The 19,417-nt window shown below is 39.1% G+C and overlaps 1 protein-coding gene across 1 annotated transcript; it reads right to left on the bottom strand.

Moving 5' to 3' along the window:
• Window positions 1–2,877: 2,877 nt before the first annotated feature.
• Window positions 2,878–16,639, bottom strand: LOC145333000 (sialate O-acetylesterase-like). The gene is made up of 16 exons (XM_080178127.1): window positions 16,597–16,639; window positions 16,131–16,196; window positions 16,003–16,041; window positions 7,230–7,288; window positions 6,974–7,137; window positions 6,711–6,801; window positions 5,699–6,629; window positions 5,348–5,617; window positions 4,977–5,028; window positions 4,710–4,782; window positions 4,567–4,623; window positions 4,430–4,473; window positions 4,287–4,326; window positions 4,039–4,085; window positions 3,866–3,914; window positions 2,878–3,069 (listed from the first exon to the last, which is right to left on the bottom strand). Exons 2-16 carry the CDS (start codon window positions 16,171–16,173, stop codon window positions 2,998–3,000), a joined length of 2,031 nt encoding a protein of 676 aa, XP_080034253.1. The 5' UTR covers window positions 16,174–16,196; window positions 16,597–16,639; the 3' UTR covers window positions 2,878–2,997.
• Between the last annotated feature and the right edge of the window lie 2,778 nt (window positions 16,640–19,417).

The following is a 19,417-nucleotide window of genomic DNA, read 5'->3' as shown; positions in this document are numbered from 1 at the left end:
GTTAAAATAAAAATCATAAAATTAATATTTAGTTTTGTGAGCCGCGGAACACTGTAGACTATAATAAAATGCGATAAATAACTATTAAAATATTTGTTTAAAACTAGAATATCCATTATCAGCAGAGCACAAAACTAAGGTGGTTATAATTAAACAAGAATGACAACTTCTATAAAAAGCGAAGCCCCGAAACGGTAGGTTTTATTTTATGAAAACGAAGTTACACAGCAAATCCAGTATTTTAGGAATCAGTATTCAGTATCATATGAATAAGATGATTAAAAAACATAAAAAAGTAAAATGTTTTTAATAAACGTACGGACATTTTGGTAACGATAATAGAGGTGCTACGCTTTCAAAATTGTATCTTTGTTTAAAATCGACAGGACAAATTTAAGATTCCTTAATTAACAATAAGAGCCTTCCATTAAAGACAGTCGGACCGACCTCAATTAAATATAAGTTTTGCCTTTAAGAAAGGCAAGTGTTCTTCCATGAATCCAAGGCATGGATAAGACAATGCTCGATAAATTGATAAACGTCCCCAATCAGAATTATACCTTCCGTAATTTACAAATAGTGGTTGAAACGTTTCAGCTCTCAACTTATTGAACCAAACAATCAAAAATGCACAAATGTGTCCAAAGTTACTAAGCTAACGAAAAAGAAAACGCTATTTTAAAACTTTGGGGACTAGTGTAATTAACAGCTCAATGTCCTCTCCCTCCATAATTTTTCTTTCAGATGCATAAACTGTCTGTCTGTTCATAACTGATTATATATTTCAGTTTTAATTTGTAATAAACATAATATAATAAACAAATAAAATAATTCTATCCTGGATCAGAGGTCGTCTTTTCTTAATTAAATTTCAAAATAATATTGAAATTTGAATTATTCTAGAATAGAGCAAGAAAAAACTTAAAGAAAATCACAAAACCTTTAAGATAAGATTTATATATTTTAAAGCATCACTACCAGATAAACAGACAAAAATAGATTACAATTATCCTATTATATAAAGTAGTAAGCGTTTTTTGTCTGTCCCGAAGGATCTCGCTAACCGCTGAACCAATGTTGTTCTTCTTTACATTGAAGCTTCTTATAGGTCCTGGTAAGGTTTTAAACTATTTTTGGGGAGGGTGTCTTCACAACCCTCCCCCCACAAAAAAAATATATTTTATTTTTTTTGAAAATCAAATTTAACATGAGATGAGGTCGAGGTTGAGCGATGAGTGCTCCTAGAGGCTTCTAGGGGCGTATCCGCTAGTTCTATATATAAACCAGACAACTTGCCAAAGAGGTTTAGACCCTTTTTGTCTACTAGCAAATTGGTTTCAATTGGTTACTGTTAATTGTAGGGACTTAGCTGTGTTTCTATTACCACCGCTATAAGCTGATTTCAAAGACCCAATATGAAATCATAGAATCCCCGCCCTGTGGGCAGACTTTCAAATCAAAGTGAGAAGGTACAATGGGCTGTTTATTACACTGGTCCCAAACGTTTTATAATAACGTTTTCTTATTCGTTGGCTTAACAACTTTTGCAACTCTAGTGAACTTTGATTGGTTGGTTTATTAGGTTAAGTGTTCAATAGTTTCAACCACTAATTTTAATCTATAGAAGGGGTATTTTTTGTATTATTATAGAAAATGTACATCAATTTATCGAACATTGTCTTATCTTTAGATCCCTGGTTGAATATAGCTCATGCCCCCTATTTATTTGAATCATTCTTATTCCAATTCCCTGGCTAGCTGCGGACAATTATCCTATTATATAAAGTAGTAAGCGTTTTTTGTCTGTCCCGAAGGATCTCGCTAACCACTGAACCGAAATTGTTCTCCTTTACAGTGAAGCTTCTTATATATCCTGGGAAGGTTTTAAACTATTTTGGAGAGGGTGTCTTCATCCCCCTTCCCCCCCCCCAATTTTTTGACTCTTTTAAATTTCAAATTTCAAATGGGATGAGGTTGACTTTTCCCCCTCCTACATTAAGTGCCCCTAGAGGCTTCTAGGGGCGTAGCCGCTAGTATGAATATAAATTGCATATTCTACATAGTGAGTCTGGAAAAGTTTCAAAATAATTGGATAAGTAAGTAGACCAAAACATATCTAAATTTCAAAAAAATATATATATCTATTTAGACATGTTAGAAACTCAAACTTTGCATTATGATTCCTATGACAGTTAGGTACGATTTATAATCTTTAACATAAAGACCATACGTCCTTAAAACATATGATATGATATCCTATCTGATTTTTGTAATAATGATTCTTAAGTCAATAAATTAAAATATTATAATCAAATCCTAAAACATATATATTTATGCAATTTTGCTACAAAAACAAACCTATGTATCATTTTGTATAGACTTGCAAAATAATGTTCTGCTTTTTAAGTTATGACACTCTCCAATAGTTAATGGTCGTTTATCCTTCCTTTTGATTTTAGAGCTTCCTCTAACCTAATATGAAAAATCAGGGATCTAAAGGGATAAAACAATGGCCGATAAATTGATGTACATCTTCAATGACCATACACAAAATTACCCCTTTTATATTTTTTGGTTGAACTTAATGAACCAACCAATCAAAATGATCTTAGTTGTGAAGCCAACACAAATTTCCATGAACTTTGCTAAATGTTAGGCAGAGAGTATATTCAATATTATTTACTACTCTCTATCTTACTATTCACTGGCGGCTACGCCCCTAGAAGCGTCTGGTGGTTGGGGGGAGAGGGGGGGGGAGTGAGTGAAGTCGAAACCTCCCCCATTTTTAATTCAGTTTTTAAAAGAAAAAAGAAACAAGTCATATTTCTAGTTCTAGATTATATTGAGTGTTTAAAAGTGTATAAAAAAATTCAAAAATAATGCTTATACTTTATTCCATGATTAAATATTAATAGCAAACAAAGATATATCTATATATATAATGTGATCACAATATATAAATCATACAACTTAATCACAACTTGATAGAGCTAAACATTAAAGATTAGGACATCCAATTATTTGAATACCTTTGAATCCAACGTATGTTGGTCCACCATATGGTACCATCTAAAACAGTTAAAATATAGTAGTATGATAGAAAAATAAGCACATCAACAACTATGACATTTATTTATGGTTTAATATTTAATATTTACTACCTGCAGAAAAATGTTTATAATACCAGCCAATATATATCATTGTATTTAAAAGCGAAGCTTTTCTATAATTAGGGTTGGTCCGTCCGTCCGTACTGGATAGCTCTTTTCGTTAATTTAGGCATATTAGAATTGTCCTATCAATTTCATACTTTGCATGATGATTCCTATAGGAGTTAGGTACGAGTTAGTAAGTGAAGCAACTCTATAATCGTTACCAGAAAGTCCGTACATCAATTTTAAACATATTGCTTTTAAACTTTTTTAACAATAAATTTTTATGTGATAAAATTATCTGATTGGTCTAATTTTTGGAATACTGATTCCTAGAACAACAAAGTACATTGTTTTAAGCGAATCATATCTATAATCAAGTCCTCAAAACCTAAGTATGTCCTTAAACAATATCCTGTATTTAAGCAGTTTTTCAACATCTCTACTTAATATTTTGTTTTTTTCGACTTTAAAACCTTTATATTCTGATTATGCAGTTCTGACACTACTCAAGTGTTAATGTTTATTTGTCCTAACTTTTCAGAGCTTCGCTTTTATGGGTGTTGTCATCCTTGTTTTTTGTTATTTTATCAAATCTGTGACGGTTACATGTTACAGTCCCAGAGTGCACAAGAAAAATCATTGCATCAGGAGTGTTTTTTTTTTTTAATGTAAAAATGAATTATAATCAATAAAGTAAACTAACTAGATACCTCCATCACTTTAATCCTCAAAGATTTGATTGGAGTAACACGTTTCAAACTTAATAATTATATTAAATTCATTATTCATATGTTTGTCTTAAAATTTCAAATTTAAACTCATTAAATAAATCTATCTTTTAAAACTCTATGTTTGCAGTAAAACTTTGTATGAACAATTTTACCTGATATCATTCCATTCAAAGCTTCCAAAATTTGACAAGAATGCTTCCTAAATATATAAAATTAGGTTACAAACCAAAAAAACATTTAAATACTTAGTGTATAGGAAGGTTTTCTGATATTTGTGTTGTTTTGTTCGCAAAGATATAATTGTAGTACAATTTCAAATATCAAAAAATTAGCTTACTATGAACTAAATTTAAAAAAAAAATTTAAAATACTTTATACATTAGTTAAAACAATAATTTACCTCATAAGAGTTGTCATCAACATATTCAAATCTTATACGCCTTAACAATTTGATATTTATTTCAGGTAAAATTTATGAACAGTTAAGTAATTAATATAAAATATATATTAAAAAATAATTTTATAATTATTGTTTTGTTTTACCTGGCATTTTCATGAGAATAATACCTCTGCAAAAGTCTTACCATCTGACAAAGAAAAGAAATCAATGATCATATGTATTTTAATTTAGTTAATATATAAGATGGAAAACCAACTTGAACAATACTGAATGGCTTTACCTTTACAACAATGGGAACATTAAACTCGAGGTGAATCCATGCGCCAACTCCTTGCCCCTGATTTTTAGTTTTAATTATAATTTGAGGAAAAATGTGTTATTATCAATTAAAATACTAAATTCTTAAATAAAAGAAAGGAATACTTTAGTTGCCCAGGCTCTCCCATTATCTCCTCTTTGGTAGGGTCCTTGTAAAGCTTTGCTGCAAGTGTATCGCCTAAAGAAGGAAAAGATTGTGATACTAAAATTAATAAAACTTAATGATGCATTTAAGAAAGATATGTAAAAAGAGAAATATAAAATAATACCAAAATGTAACTGTTACTGAAGAGTAGTATCATTATCAAACAATAGGCATTACTTATAACCTTGCAATCATCATTCTTATATAATAATAAATTTTTTAATTACGTGTCATAAGTGGAAGAAGCTGAACACTTTATCATTGTGGCTGGCAAAATCTTTGAAAATAAACTATTTGACTAGTTCAATCTAATCCTATATATCAAGATTCAAAGAAGTATGTTTTTTTAGATATACTACTTTGGCTGGTTTTAGGATATTCTTCTGCACTATTTTTACCACTTTCTAAACTAAGAACCTAGATGCTAGGGGCGGAGTAGCTAGTTGCATAAATTAATAATCTGTAAAGCTATATTTTTTAAATCTTGTTTTGGGTGGTAAGTTTGAGTGTGGCAAAGATGGTTAAATAGTTTTTTTTGTGATGTATTTTATTATTCATATTACTATCTCTATTGACAAATAGACATTTAGCATTTCCTGTGGAGTTGTACCATCATCACAAATAACTCTTTCATATATTTGCCGTGTCAATGCAAGATTAAACTTAAAAGGAGGAGTTGGCATTCTGAATAGATCTGAAGAGTATATTGGTAGTTTATACAAATCTTTAACAGGTGTTTCTCTCCAAATATAGGCAATAGAGCCTCCAGACATTGTATCAAAGTCAGAAAGGTCAACTATGATAGTTTTATTCCCATCTTGCTTCACCTTCTCTTTTGTAACTTCTTTCCACTTTTCAACCGTTGTTCCTGATGTAATAAAAATATAAATAAATGCTTTGGAGTTATCCATGCTTATCCCAGTTCTTTAAATGAAAATATTTACTTTACCTTTATCACAATCATCAATAGACTCTGAGCAGAAGTAGAAACCACTTATTTCAGCATCAATCAAATATTCCAGGTCTTTGTCAAATTCAAATGTTACAATTGGAAGATTTAGTGTAAATTTATTTGGGTAGGGACCATTGGTTGGATATTCTTTTAAACCATAAGCAGTGTTTAGACCTGCAAAGGCAAGACGTTCTGCCACAATCTGTTTGTCCCTGGGATGAATACCTCCTGGATATCCTGATTTTGGATCATAGGTGTCAAGAGGAGATGACATAAATACATTTAGCATTTTGGCATTTGGGACATAACCTACATCAGCTGTTTGATGCCAACGAATAACAGGAAATCCATTATAATCAGAATTCCACCTCCAGGTTGAAAGCTGAACAAATCCAAATGGTGCATTTTTGTTTGTTCCTTCAGAAACTTGTGAAAACTTTGACCTCCAATCCCTTATCATTGCAGGAAAAGTGCAGCTGTAAAGATCTCTATTGTAGTCCATGTTAGCTTCCCCTTGATACCATAGAAAACCACGGACTGAGACTCTTAGAATAGGGTTTATCATTCCATTCCAAAGCACAGAATTAGCATTTTGATTGCCTTTACTATTAGAAGATATATTACAAGATTTTAGTGCATCTGGACTTGACCAAGCTTCAATACGTGTACCACCCCAATCTGAGTTGACCATTCCTTGGGGCACCTTAATCTTGTTGTAGATAGTTCTTCCATACAAGAAACAAACAGCTGACATTTCCTTTATTGCGTTTGGAGTGGTAGTCATTGACCATGAAAGTTTCATTTCTTGATTAAGATTGGGTTGTGGGGAATTCAGAAATTTATTAGCAACTGTTGCAAATCTTACTGTATAATTGTACTCTTCAGCATTCTTAATTTCATTGGAACTATTAAAGATGTTTTCCATATTCTAAACAAATAATATATCAATTTAAATATATATATTAATTAAGATTTAGAAATATTTAGCTTAATTACAAATGACATTGACCTGCTCCATATTTGATTGTCCAGAGCAAAGCCACACATCCCCATATACAACATTTTCAAGTTTTGTATTTTCAGAAAATTTAAAATTGCATCTAAATATATTAGTTTAATTAATACAAGTAACAGATGTATCCTTCAAAGCATAATTTTTTAGCACATGTTCTTTAAGACATAATGGTTCAGTAAATTGATATTGGGTTCTAGGTATGTCTTGTAAAAGGCAGAAAGTTAAAGAATTCAAAAAATAGATATAATAATACTCACAATGTCCATTCATCTTGAATGGGAGTTTTTACTTGCCAAACATTTTCTGATATCTGTATAGGTGTTAATTGACCTTCTATTTTTCTTTCATCCATTGTAATACAGCTGTACTCAAAGTGGGTTTTAGAGGTACCATACCCCCAAATAATGTTTTGAACACCTCTCTAAAATGAAATAGTAATTAACATAGTATTACTAATATGAGATATGTGTTTCATATTGATAAATTGATTTGATTGTTACCCTATATTGTTACCTGTAAAACCATTTCATTTGAAAAGTAGTTGTTAAGAGTGACATTGTTCAAACCAATACCTTTAATATTCAAATGTAAATTTTAGAGACATAATCAGCTTGATAGTGTTTTCTTTCAGATGACAGTACTGGAAAATTTATTTCATTAAAGGAAGCCTGCAAGAAATACCACGCTTTAACTGCTGAAAGACTGCCACAAGTAGACCAAATACCCCAAATTTGAAGCCTTCAGCTTCTATAACAAAAAAGTTCTAGGCATTTTAAAATGACATTTTATGTACAATGAAAATTTTGAAAGAATTGCAATGCTCATGTTGAAAACTTTGAAATTAAACTATGTGGCCTAGAAACAAAATTATAGGCTTATTTTTGTCATAAATTTAGGTTTCCAGTAACTAATTATATTTTTACAATAAAAATACCCATTTTTATAGTCAAAATCATTAAAATAAATTAAGTTTAACTTGCGTTGTACCGAGTGTACTGTAGCCAATCAGAAGGCTGAATCAGCTTAACAACCAATCACAGCTGAGCTTGTATTAGTTTACCCCTTTGTTTCCGCTATGATTTTTGTTTAAAAATGCAATTTAAATCTAATTTTTTTCATAAATTTTGACTATGAAATGTGGTGTTTTTATTGTAAAAATGTAATCAGTTACCGGTAATCTAAGTTTCTGACAAAGATAAGGTTATAATTTTGTGTCTAGGCGACGTAATTTAAAATTGTTTTTTCTTTTATGAGCATTGGAAATCTTTCAAAAATATTTTTGTACATAAAATGCTATTTTGAAATGCCTAGAACTTTTTTGTTATTGAAGCTGAAGGCTTTAAATTTAGGGTATAGGGTCTACTTGTGGCAACCTGAATAGAAAAATCATGTACCAATAATTATTTTTTTCATTTCAAAAGTTATTTAAAATTAAATTAAAATTTAAAAAAAACCCAGCATATCTTGTATGTATAGCATGGTGTTGTCCCTAAAAGTGCCTATTGAGCTCTGAAACTCACCAAATTCTTTATCTTTGATAAAATTGAAAATGTGGGAATGGTAGTCTTTTTATAATCACCTTTTATTAAAAGGACTGTAAACACAATTTTTTCTCATCTTAATATCAAATCTTACCATTATCTCATTCATAATATCTCACAGATAGAGCAAAACGTGCTTTTGTTTGCTTAAAATATGGCTTTTTCCAACGATTTTTATAAGGTAAAGGAAAAGGAAGAAATTTTCCGTATTATGTAAAATGTGCATTAAATTGCCTTTTTCTCCCATTATAGCTAAAATTAAACTTTTACACATAGTTCTTGATTTTTCCTAACGGTTAAGCTGACTTTTAACATAATCCTTGCTTTAATCCAATGTATAGTTACTTAGAAATTGATAAAATATGCAATATTTTTTTATTGAAAACCAAATACAATAACAATGCTAGATACAGGTTTTTTATTAGTATCCAATTAACTTTAGATGCTGACCCCTTTTTTTAACAAACTTATGAAGGGATTTTTAGTAGAGAAAAGTATTGTTTATTTTTTGTTATATACAAAATATAAGAGAATATCCCAATGATACAATTTTTATAAAGCTAACTTTATTCTAAGAAATGCTGTGGTATTCGGCAACCGTGAGCCATGCCTATGGCACCCCTGACCGGGGTTCAGGGAAGGGCCAACGGCCCTCCCCCGAGTCCTGGGGAAGGGGTCTGCCGACCCCCTCCCTATGCCCAAAATTAATGATTGAATCTGACAGCCTTATTATGGTTAAGCTGCATTGTTAATTCCCCCCACCCTTCCCAGGGATGGGGGATCATTATTGCCCAAACTGACTATTGTATATGTATTATATTGCTTTTATTTATGATTATTTATTCCTATCTGTGTAACTATTGTTTGTTGTATATAGCTTTAGTAATCCTTAGACCTTCAATAAAGGGACAACTGAAATAGATGCTGTTTGTTATTTAGTGATTGTTAGAGAAGCGTAGCTTCTCTATAGTAAGGTGTCCACGTCTGTTCACACTGCCGTAGTCTAATTGAACTCTGGTGTCTGCCATTTATCCTCGGCGGATACCACAACTTTTGGTGACAGCTGTGTGAGATTACGGCAAACCACAAGTGTAGAGCAGACGCGCAGCTGAGGCTAAGGTACTCCCAGCAGTGAAACTGGCAAAACTGACACCAGCCACCTGAATTACCCACCCTGGATAGCAAGGTCTAACTCTGCATCCGGCAGTTGTGGAAGTGAAACAGCGAAACTTGACGGAGAACCGCGAGAAGCGCCGACATCTAACGGAGAATTGAGCGCTCAAAGGGCTGAAACAGGCCTGCGGACTGGCTGAAACAGGCCAAATAAGTGCAAACGGCTGAAAATAGGCCAACATTTACTGCAAGAGATAGCAGGATCCGAACCAGCGGCGCTAGCAGGATGGGACATTCCCTGCCGCCATCAGCCGGATTCGGATACACGGCGCTGCAGGACGGGACATTCCCTGCCGCCCATAGACTGAAACAAGCCAAGGATTCGAACCAGCGGCGCCGCAGGACGGGACATTCCCTGCCGCCAACAGTCAGATTCGGATATATGGCGCTGTAGGACGGGACATTCCCTGCCGCCGATAGGCTGAAACACGCCAAATAGCTGCGAGCTGCGAGCCAACATACGAGTGTAGTGTACCAAAGCAGAGAAAACTACGTCAACTCCAAGTATCCTGAGAGGCTACAGCGCAGCCACCCATCTAGAAAAGCAGATATTATATCACATTGTAGGGATTACCACCCTAGTGTGATGGCTAAACAATAGATTTATGAGCAAGGATTGGCAAACAATTTGTTGTGTATTGTGGTAAAACTAAAAATAGAACAGGCTTGGTAAGCAAATCTGTTATGTATTGTGATAAGGCCAAAAATAGAATCTAGATGTAATATAACAATGCCTTGATAAACAATCTAACCACCCAAGCCTCCAGCACAACAAAATACACCCCTTATTCCAGAGGAAAGGGAGGGGCCCACTCTCCATTGAAGAAAATACAATCAAGGTGACATAACAAATAAGCCTAGGATTAAGGAGAAAGGGCACCATTACCTCATCACACAGTTACCTCAAACCCACAGCACTCCCTCCTTCCTCACAAGGGGAACGGACGGATTTACCCCTTCCCCTCACGCGCTTCCCCCCTCCTACCCACACTTGACTAAGTCCGCCCACGGTGTGGAGCTAGCGACCGGGAACACAGAGCGCCATTTATGGGTCGCGCAACAGAGTTCGGGAAATATCATAAAATTCAACGGACAAAGCGGACCAATGAGAGAGCGAGTTGAGGGATAAGTGCGCGTTTTACCTGTGTGCGCGGATTTGACGGTGCGTAAGCGCGCTGCAAGGAAAGGAGATTTCACGCACACACACACACACAGGAGCGGAGCTACTCCATAGCATCTAACAGAGGTATTTTTAGAAAATGAAGAATTACAAGCTTCTCCCTCCTATCTATAGTGTGATAAAGGAAAACCAAATCAGTTCCTGACAGCAGTTCAGACCCTCAACAGCTATCTACCCCTACCAGCCTACTCTACAAAAACTCAGAATAAAACTAGTGACAAGTACATCTAAGTTATATCTTTGTAACTAAACTACCAACCTAGTGATAAACAGTGTAGGCTGCTAGGCTAGAAAGCCGCAAGTGATAAACATTTATATTATTGCCTTATAACTTTGTGTTCCGCCGCTGAACCGTTGACCCGATGGAACAGCCGCAAGCGCCAGGAGGCGACCAAGCCCAAGGATGGCTCCAGGATGACCCCCAGCCGGCTCCAGCCGAGTATCGCAAGCTGATGCTGAGTAACCTGCCGGAGTATAGGGGGCCGCCCAAGCAATCTTGGAGCTCCCACATCCGCAGACTCGAGATGTCATGGGCGGCTTACCGCGTGCCGCCCCATGACACCCTCAACCGCCGCAACGCCCTTTTACTGTCACTAGTAGGGCAAGCGGCGGAAATGGCGTCTCATCTGTTTGGCGAGGCAGGCCAAGCCTTGACTTACGAACAAGTCAAGGCCGAGTGTGAAATGTTATTTCGTCCAGCCTTTGAATCCCAGACTTTGAAGCAAGCCTTCAGGGATTACAGGCAACACTCGACAGAACCTATACAAGCATACATATCCACAAAGTGTGCCTTGTATAGGGAGGCCTACAGCCATGAGGATCTCGAGTTATTAATCGATGAATTAAATCGTGGCATTTGTAACGCTAATGTGAAACGTGAAATGATGAGTCATGAGATCGCCTCTGTACCTGAGTACACGAGGCGAGCCATGTTCACCGTCACAATGATTACCAAGCAGCTGAAGGAGGGTGTGTGCCTAGTGGATGCCACCGACGGGCTCACAGGATCAGCCAGCATCCAGTTGCCCAATTACGACGAGTCGGAGCCAATGGAGATTGGCGCCTTGGCTCCGGGTCTCCACCAGATGGGGAAGGTCGCCCCAGATGACAAGACTGCAGGCCGCTGTTACCGCTGCCAAGGGAAAGGCCACCGAGCCCGAGACTGTCCGACGCCTATGGAAGTCAGCCTGGAGGAGAGACGCACCCAGCCACGCCGTGACCGTCCTGCCAAGTGCGAGCGTTGCCACTATGCTGGCCACACGGCGGCCGAGTGCAGAGCCGACTGGGACCAGGTAGCCGGCCGGAGGCGCACTGCAGACAAGGGCGCTCCCCCAGGGAAGCCCAGCAGAGTAGCCAACATGGAAGGGAGCGCGCCCCCAGCACCACCGCAGCAAGCAGCCGCCCCCAACGCAGCGGGCCGAGCCGATGGAATGCCGCAGTTTGGAACTGTTCCAGCTAGGATCAACGTGCTGGGAGGCGTGGCTGAGCCCAACCGGGTTGGCCTGGGCTTCAGCCTCAACCACCTGGGGCCGGAGTTTGTGCAGCCCAACAACATTGCTGAGCCAGAAGTCCTGAGGCCCCAGCCCTTTAGCCTAAACATGATGGGGCCTGCTCGACCGAGCCTACCCAGCAAGAGTGGAGGGGCGCTACCCAGCGCCACTGAGACGGTGTACGGGGAGGCCCTGGCGGCCGTTGAACGAGAGAGGCAGGAGGCGCCAGTCGATGTATGGGGCGCCACCCGGCGCCGCCACCTGCGATGACTGGGGGGTGCTATCCAGCGCCTCCCACCTGGTGCCTGGGGCGACAACCGTCGCCGCCACCGAGATACCTGGATCCTGGAACGAGCCAGCAGTCCCAGAGGAAGGGGTGACACCCGTCACCCCCAGCCAGCCAGCGCCACCAGCCTGTAGGGAGAGCCCAGCAATACACCATCCAGCGCCCCCTGCCAGCCGAGGGAACCCAGATGCCCAGCACCTCCAGTCGAGCCAGGATAAGTTAAATTTAACAAATGTATTGTATCCAAATTATTGTAAAACCCCAACCTTGCCTGTGCCTCATGCACCAGAGGCTGGGGAGATTGAAATTTGGGGATATAAGGACTTGCCTGTGCCACATGCACCTGAGTTCCTAGGGCAGGGGAGGGATGTGAGACAGGGCGAGCCTGTGCCACCGGCACTTCAGCCCCATGCCACTGGGCATGCCATGGACAAGGGAAGGGACCACTTGGGGCTAGGGGAGCCGACACCCAGGCAGGCGCCAGTTGCCTGCCAGTCTGTCATTGGGGAGGGTATCGGGGTGCCCCGGACACACAAAGATAACGCTCAATGGAAATTTGTATCTAGCCAGGAGCAGCCCAGCCGTGTCCAGCCCCAAGAAGCAGCTGTGACCCGAGCCGAAGATCCCCAGCCGCGTGCGAGAGGTAGATGGCTGTCTGGTAGTTTTTCACACTGGTGGATGGTTCTGTGGGGACTACTGCTGGCAGCCGTGTGGCCTACAACTAGCTACGTCCTGGTAGGGTGGGACTGCGCCAACCCCACCCACGTCACAGCCTACAATAAGGAAAAGATGTGTAGCACAGAACCGCTACACCAGGAGGTGCCCCTGGGCCATGAAGTACATGTCCTGCAGCAAGTCAAGATTAGAGAAACAACAGGATACAGTTGCCAGCTCACCGTGTCCCAGTGGACATTCAGGTGTGGGGTATGGGGTCACCTCAAGGTGACCTCGGTCCCCACCCTCATGAGGCCAACCAAGATTGATCCAGAAACGTGCCGAGACCTGGCCAGGAACCGAGTCTACACGCTGCCAGGCAAGACCCAGCCACTGACGTTTCAGCTGAACCACCCCCTGTTCTTCACCCTCGATATGGTGGGCGCCTTGGTCAACAGCCCAGAGGGGGTGGGTTGTGAAGGGGAGGACGTCCACTTCGAGGGCCAGCTGTACCGCAATGAATTAGTGCTCCAGGAACGACGGCTGCTGGTCAAGGAAAAGACCTACGTAGTAGAGGATGGACGGGTGGAGTCTCAATCTGACCACCTGACCCTAGAATGTCCCCATTCCGAGCTGTCTTGCATCACTGGGGAAGCAACCTACGTGTGGGACCACCTGGGGAGAGATTGCCCCTTGAGGCTGATCCGCAGCCTCCAGCCTAGCCTAGTGATGGATGCGTTGACCATCAAGCTCAGTTCTTCATCAACATGACCACCCCCACCTCAATAGTGAACTGCGACTTTGAGGCCCATGCCACCAACCACCCAGCATTGTTCGTGGCAGCTGACCTGGCCGCGGCAGCGCTGCCCAGAGTATCGGCCAGGGATGTTGATGTCCCCCTGCAGGCCCAGATACATGCAGGTTACATTGGATTTACCCTGGAGACACGCATGAAAAGCACAGCGGCAGAAGAAGTAGCAGCCAATTGCTGGAAGCTCCAGCAACTAGACCCGGCCCACCCGGTGCGTGTCCAGGGGAGCACGTTCTCGGTGCTGAGGGGAGATGTCCTGCTCCAGCTTACCTGCCAACGCAACAAATACGTTGTCCGTGAAAGCAAGGAATGTTGGGACAAAGTACCAGTGGAACCCACAGGATTTGTAGACGCCGTGACACGGGTGTATAGCGGCCACGCCACCAAGATTCCCTGCTCCTCCACCTACCCCCTGACTGTGCACGCGGAGGAAGGCTGGATAGAGTTAACCCCCGCACCTAAGAAGAGGCCACCCCCGCTGGATACGCCCAAGCAGCTGCTGACAGAACCCTTGGATGACTTTAGTTCAGGGGGCTTGTATTCGCAGGCTGAGTTGAACGACTGGCAGCAACTGCTGGCGTTCCCAGCGTATAAAAGCGCCATGCTGACCGGCCTGTCCTATGGCTCATGCGTTCAGCAAGGTAGCTGTTCGGCCACCGGGGACCATGGGATAGTGTCCTACAATATCGACCGACTGGCGGAGGAAGGAGAGGCCGCCCTGGATGTCTGGGCTGGGTTCAGACAAGCTATCCACGAGTGGGGAGATGGCGCAGCCATACTGTGTTTGCTGTTGTTAATCCTCAAACTGCTGGGGGACCTGACCATCATTTCCCTGGCAGCCGCACAAGGAGGTGTACGGGCCGCCATGAATGCGATGTCACAAGTGTTCCTGTACCATCCAACCTTGTACAGGAAGGCCTTGGCCAGAGCCCGGCTCACCCATGCCAAGTCCCAGGACTTTTCAGTAGACTGGGATGCCATTCCCATCGGCCGGGAAGCCGCCGAGGAAATGGTGTCCATGCAATCAGCCGATAGCGGGCATGACCGCCCAGGCAGGCCTGGACCGCCCTCTGGAAGACCCCGCGGCCCCTCGGGAGGTCAGGCTGCCGCTCAGACGGTCAACTTGGCAGCCAGTGCCCCAGCCGCTGCCAACAACAACCAGAATGCCCCGCTGCTGACCGGCCCAGCAGCAGCTGTGCCACACGCCAACCTGACACCTGCCGGCGCCGAGCTACGTGTCAAACCAAAACCAGCCTCTACCTTCTACCCCACGTTGGGAGCCCATCAGCCCTGAAAATCACCACTAGGATTCCATTGAATCATTATCATTTGTATATATCTTAGCCCTAAGGAGCGGACCGAAGGCCTCAACCACTGTCGGAAGTCTGGCAGGGAGGCTCCCTCCCAGTCTTCCGAGGGGAGAGTTGTGGAATTCAGCAACCGTGAGCCATGCCTATGGCACCCCTGACCGGGGTTCGGGGAAGGGCCAACGGCCCTCCCCCGAGTCCTGGGGAAGGGGTCTGCCGACCCCCTCCCTATGCCTAAAATTAACTATTGAATCTGACAGCCTTATTATGGTTAAGCTGCATTGTTAATTCCCCCCACCCTTCCCAGGGATGGGGGATCATTATTGCCCAAACTGACTATTGTATATGTATTATATTGCTTTTATTTATGATTATTTATTCCTATCTGTGTAACTATTGTTTGTTGTATATAGCTTTAGTAATCCTTAGACCTTCAATAAAGGGACAACTGAAATAGATGCTGTTTGTTATTTAGTGATTGTTAGAGAAGCGTAGCTTCTCTATAGTAAGGTGTCCACGTCTGTTCACACTGCCGTAGTCTAGTTGAACTCTGGTGTCTGCCATTTATCCTCGGCGGATACCACAATGCAACTATTCATAACTAAATTGTTATATGTTTTGTTATATGTTTCATGTTTTTATAATAATTTAAACATTAAAAGCTTATTAAAGATATACAAAAATATAAAGCTGACTCATAATACAAAAGAAATGAGAAAATTATGCACTAACATATCAAAATTTGTAATATATTTTAAACAATGACATGTCTAAAATGTAACTTCCTATTGGCTGATTTAAAGAGTATATCTCTAGATTATCTCTATTGGAGAATTACATTTACCTATATTTTGCTGTCCAGAAGAAGAATTGACAATGTAACCTAAGAAATTGTGAGTCTTGTTTTAATGTGGTAAAATCCAAAAACAAATTCAAAAATAAGATATTTCAAATTCAAATTGATGTATTTACCAAAAACAAATGCAAACAGAAATGTTGATAGTTTACTCTTCATTTTAACAAGTTGCTCCTGCAAAACTATGTAAGAAAAGTATTTGAAATTATGCTATAATTATGAAAACAATAATAAAATCTATTTTAATTCAAGGACATAGAAAACTGATTAATAACTATCAAAATGCCTATGTATTTATAAAGAGAAACAAGTGATTTCCTAATTCTGTGAGTCATATTCCTACAGTTTCAATTAAATCCGTATTTACTCATTAAATAAACCTAACATATTTGATAGATTATTTTAAGTAAGGTTAGGTTAGGTAAATGTTAATGATTGCCCCGGCGGGTTAGGAAAATTTCCCCGCAGAGTTAGAGGTGCTAGAAATAGGAGAAAAGATACTGTGAAAAAAGGATGAAACTCGCTACTGCGTTATCTTTAAATGATCCGTTTAAGCTAATACAATAAATTAGTAAGGCTTACCTTCAAATTGAATTAACCAGGAGAAACTGATAAATTTACAATATTTTCAGTTCATATTTATATACAAGTGTTTTGAAAAAATAATTATTTTTGGCAGAAAAATTTTAAATAAAAAATCACAAAACCTTTCCTTAAACCTAAGAATATTTTTTACAATATTGGTCATTGCATTATCACAACCAATGCAAACATCAAAATCGTAAGATTTTCTAGATGTCACCCTTGATCTAACTACAGGCTGCTTCAAACCATTTAGAAAGAAAACAAATTTGCCTTGTTAAATCAACACTAAAACTTACCATAAACTAAACATCATTGAGCAATTACAATTAATGATTGAAAAGCGACTTTATAATATGTCTCTGTCAATGAAGCTCTTTTTAATAAAGAAAAAGACCTGTATAATACGACCTTTAAAACAGCAGGTTACATGCACAACATACAATACAAGCAACAAGCACAACACAGCGAAAAAAATCGCAAAAAAAAGGTTATTTGGTTCACCACTCCCTACATCGCTGCAGTTAAAACAAACATAGCCAAGGAGTTTTTTATTGCTAGTAGATAAGCACTTTCCTCCAGGCTCAGAACTACACATATATTACAATAGAAATACCATCTAGATTTCCTACAGCACAATGCCAACCATGCAGAGTACAATTTCTACTCATAATTAATGCATCCTTAGCGATTCCAAAATATCTAGAGTTACATTTTTAAATTCATTGGCCCAATAACTTTGGGGACTTTTATTAAATTTTGATTGGTTGGTTCATTAAGTTGAGAGTTCAAACATTTTAACTACTCATTGGAATTCTCAGAAGTGGTATTTTTTGTATCATCATTGGAAATGTACATAAATTTATCGGAAAAGCATCTCTGTAATCAATACCCAAAATGTGAGTATGTAATTAATTATTATCTTGTATTTAAGCAGTTTTTCAACAAATTTACTTACAATTTTTTTCGACTTTTATACTTTTATATTCTTATTATTCAGCTCTGACACTCTACTAGTGTTAATGTTCGTTTTTCCTACTGTTTCATAGCTTCGCTTTTATGGATGTTGTCATCCTGGTTTTTATATAATTGAAAATAAAAAAAAAAACTAAAAAGTAATAAAGGAAACAAACACGTGTTGGTATTCATTATAACACAGATAGCGATGCCACATAAAAAAAATTGTGTTGTATTTTTTTGCCACCTTGGAAACTTCAATAAAAAAAGGTTTAATTTTTCTACTGTGGGATAAATATCCTGGGAAGTAAAATGTTGATCAATTCTATTATGTTTATTTACGTTTTCGTGGGTAATTTTAAATCATCTAAATAACTCATTGTGTACTAAGAATGGCAATTTCTAGGACTATTGTAAAAATCTTTAAAATTATAGGAACAGTTAATTTTTGTTCCAATTTCTGGAGGTTATTAGATTATTTTTGTTTTGCATATTCCAATATTAAGTGTTAGTATTATTAATTTTCATAAAACGTCTGCTTGTCCATTCTGCAGCGCTTTTATATATGTTGTCATCCTTGCTTTTGAAAATGCATTTTATTTTATCAATTTCTATTCACAAAGAGACATTTAAATTGCATTATTTGAAAAAAGAGAATACATTTAAATTTCTTATCTCTGTTTTAATCGGCCTATCATTTTATTAAAACAGTTGTACACATTCAACTATTCATTCTATGTGGACTGTAAAAAGTACATATATACATCTAAAATCTAAGAATAAGAATATTTAATGGGATTTATTACTATTGTGCTAATTGTCAGTATTTTATGTATGTTAGAATTTTCATATAGATTTTAAACTTAGCATGGTGATTCCTGTAAAGGTTAGGTACGATTATGAATGAGTAGCAATGCGTCCATGCGTCCATTGATGAAAAATAGCCGAAAACCATCTTAACATTTAAATTAAAAAAAAGTAGCCTTAAACTAACCTGGGACTTATGTGAAGCTCCACTAAATTGGAGAACTCAATCCCAAGTAATAACATTTTCCTTCAAACATCTATCATTAATACCTAAAATATTTGTTTTTTTATTATTATTTTTTTGCTACATATGGAAAGACTTAATTGAACTTCTTTTTTCCTTCCTTCAGTAGGAAAACTATTTTATATCACTTTGTTTGTCTGACGGTCAGTCAGTCTGTAACGCTATGTAAGACATTGGATTTACTCATCCTATATTTAAGATATACAGCTGATATTTACAGTAAAGATTCCTAATATTCTAGAATGGAGTTCGGCGATGGCGGCGCAGCAGCAGAAAGCAAACAATGGATTTGGCAGCTAATAGTGACAAAGACAGTTTGGTTGTTAACTGGTGGTCAACATGTTTATTACATAGATACAAAATAGATATATATGAATAGATGGGTGACAATTAGAGATAGGTGGTAAAAGGCTGGGATAATCTTGTGATAACAAATAGGATGAGATTCTGTGTATCTTGATAGTAGGATTGTTTGGAAATCAGGGTGTGTGGGTGTGTGTGTAGATAAAGCTAGGGCTCAAACCCGCAGCACTGTGGACTTGGGGGCTGTGTTGATAGCTTCACAGTTGAAGGGGAAGGCCAAGCTGATGAGGGGGGGAAGGGGGTAACAACTCTCTCCTTGGGCAGGCAGGTTTTCATCTACTGGGTCCTGGCGGCTAATGGTCTCACAGGGGCTTCTAGTTCTCCTGGGGGGGGGGGGGGGGTACATTGGCGTCATTCTGCACATCTGGTCCAGCTCACGGCTGGAGGCATTTGCTCCCTCAGCTGAGGCCTCCTTCTTCTCATTAGGCTGGGGCCAGCCACTATTAGCAG

Source organism: Acartia tonsa, chromosome 12, assembly GCF_053477335.1.
Source record: "Acartia tonsa isolate MP-2025a chromosome 12, ASM5347733v1, whole genome shotgun sequence".
Lineage (NCBI taxonomy): Eukaryota > Metazoa > Arthropoda > Copepoda > Calanoida > Acartiidae > Acartia > Acartia tonsa.
Note: the sequence above shows the minus strand (reverse complement) of the source record. Positions and strands in the feature narration are given on the sequence as shown.

Bases quoted from the DNA above. Each gene is read 5' to 3' on its own strand.
- LOC145333000 (XM_080178127.1), bottom strand. From the start codon at position 16,173: ATGAAGAGTAAACTATCAACATTTCTGTTTGCATTTGTTTTTG. The intron at 5,618-5,698 runs GTAAAGTAAATA...TTATTACATCAG, and splicing joins TATTGATGATTGTGATAAAG to GAACAACGGTTGAAAAGTGG. The intron at 5,029-5,347 runs AGGAAATGCTAA...GTTTATTTTCAA, and splicing joins TGATGATGGTACAACTCCAC to AGATTTTGCCAGCCACAATG.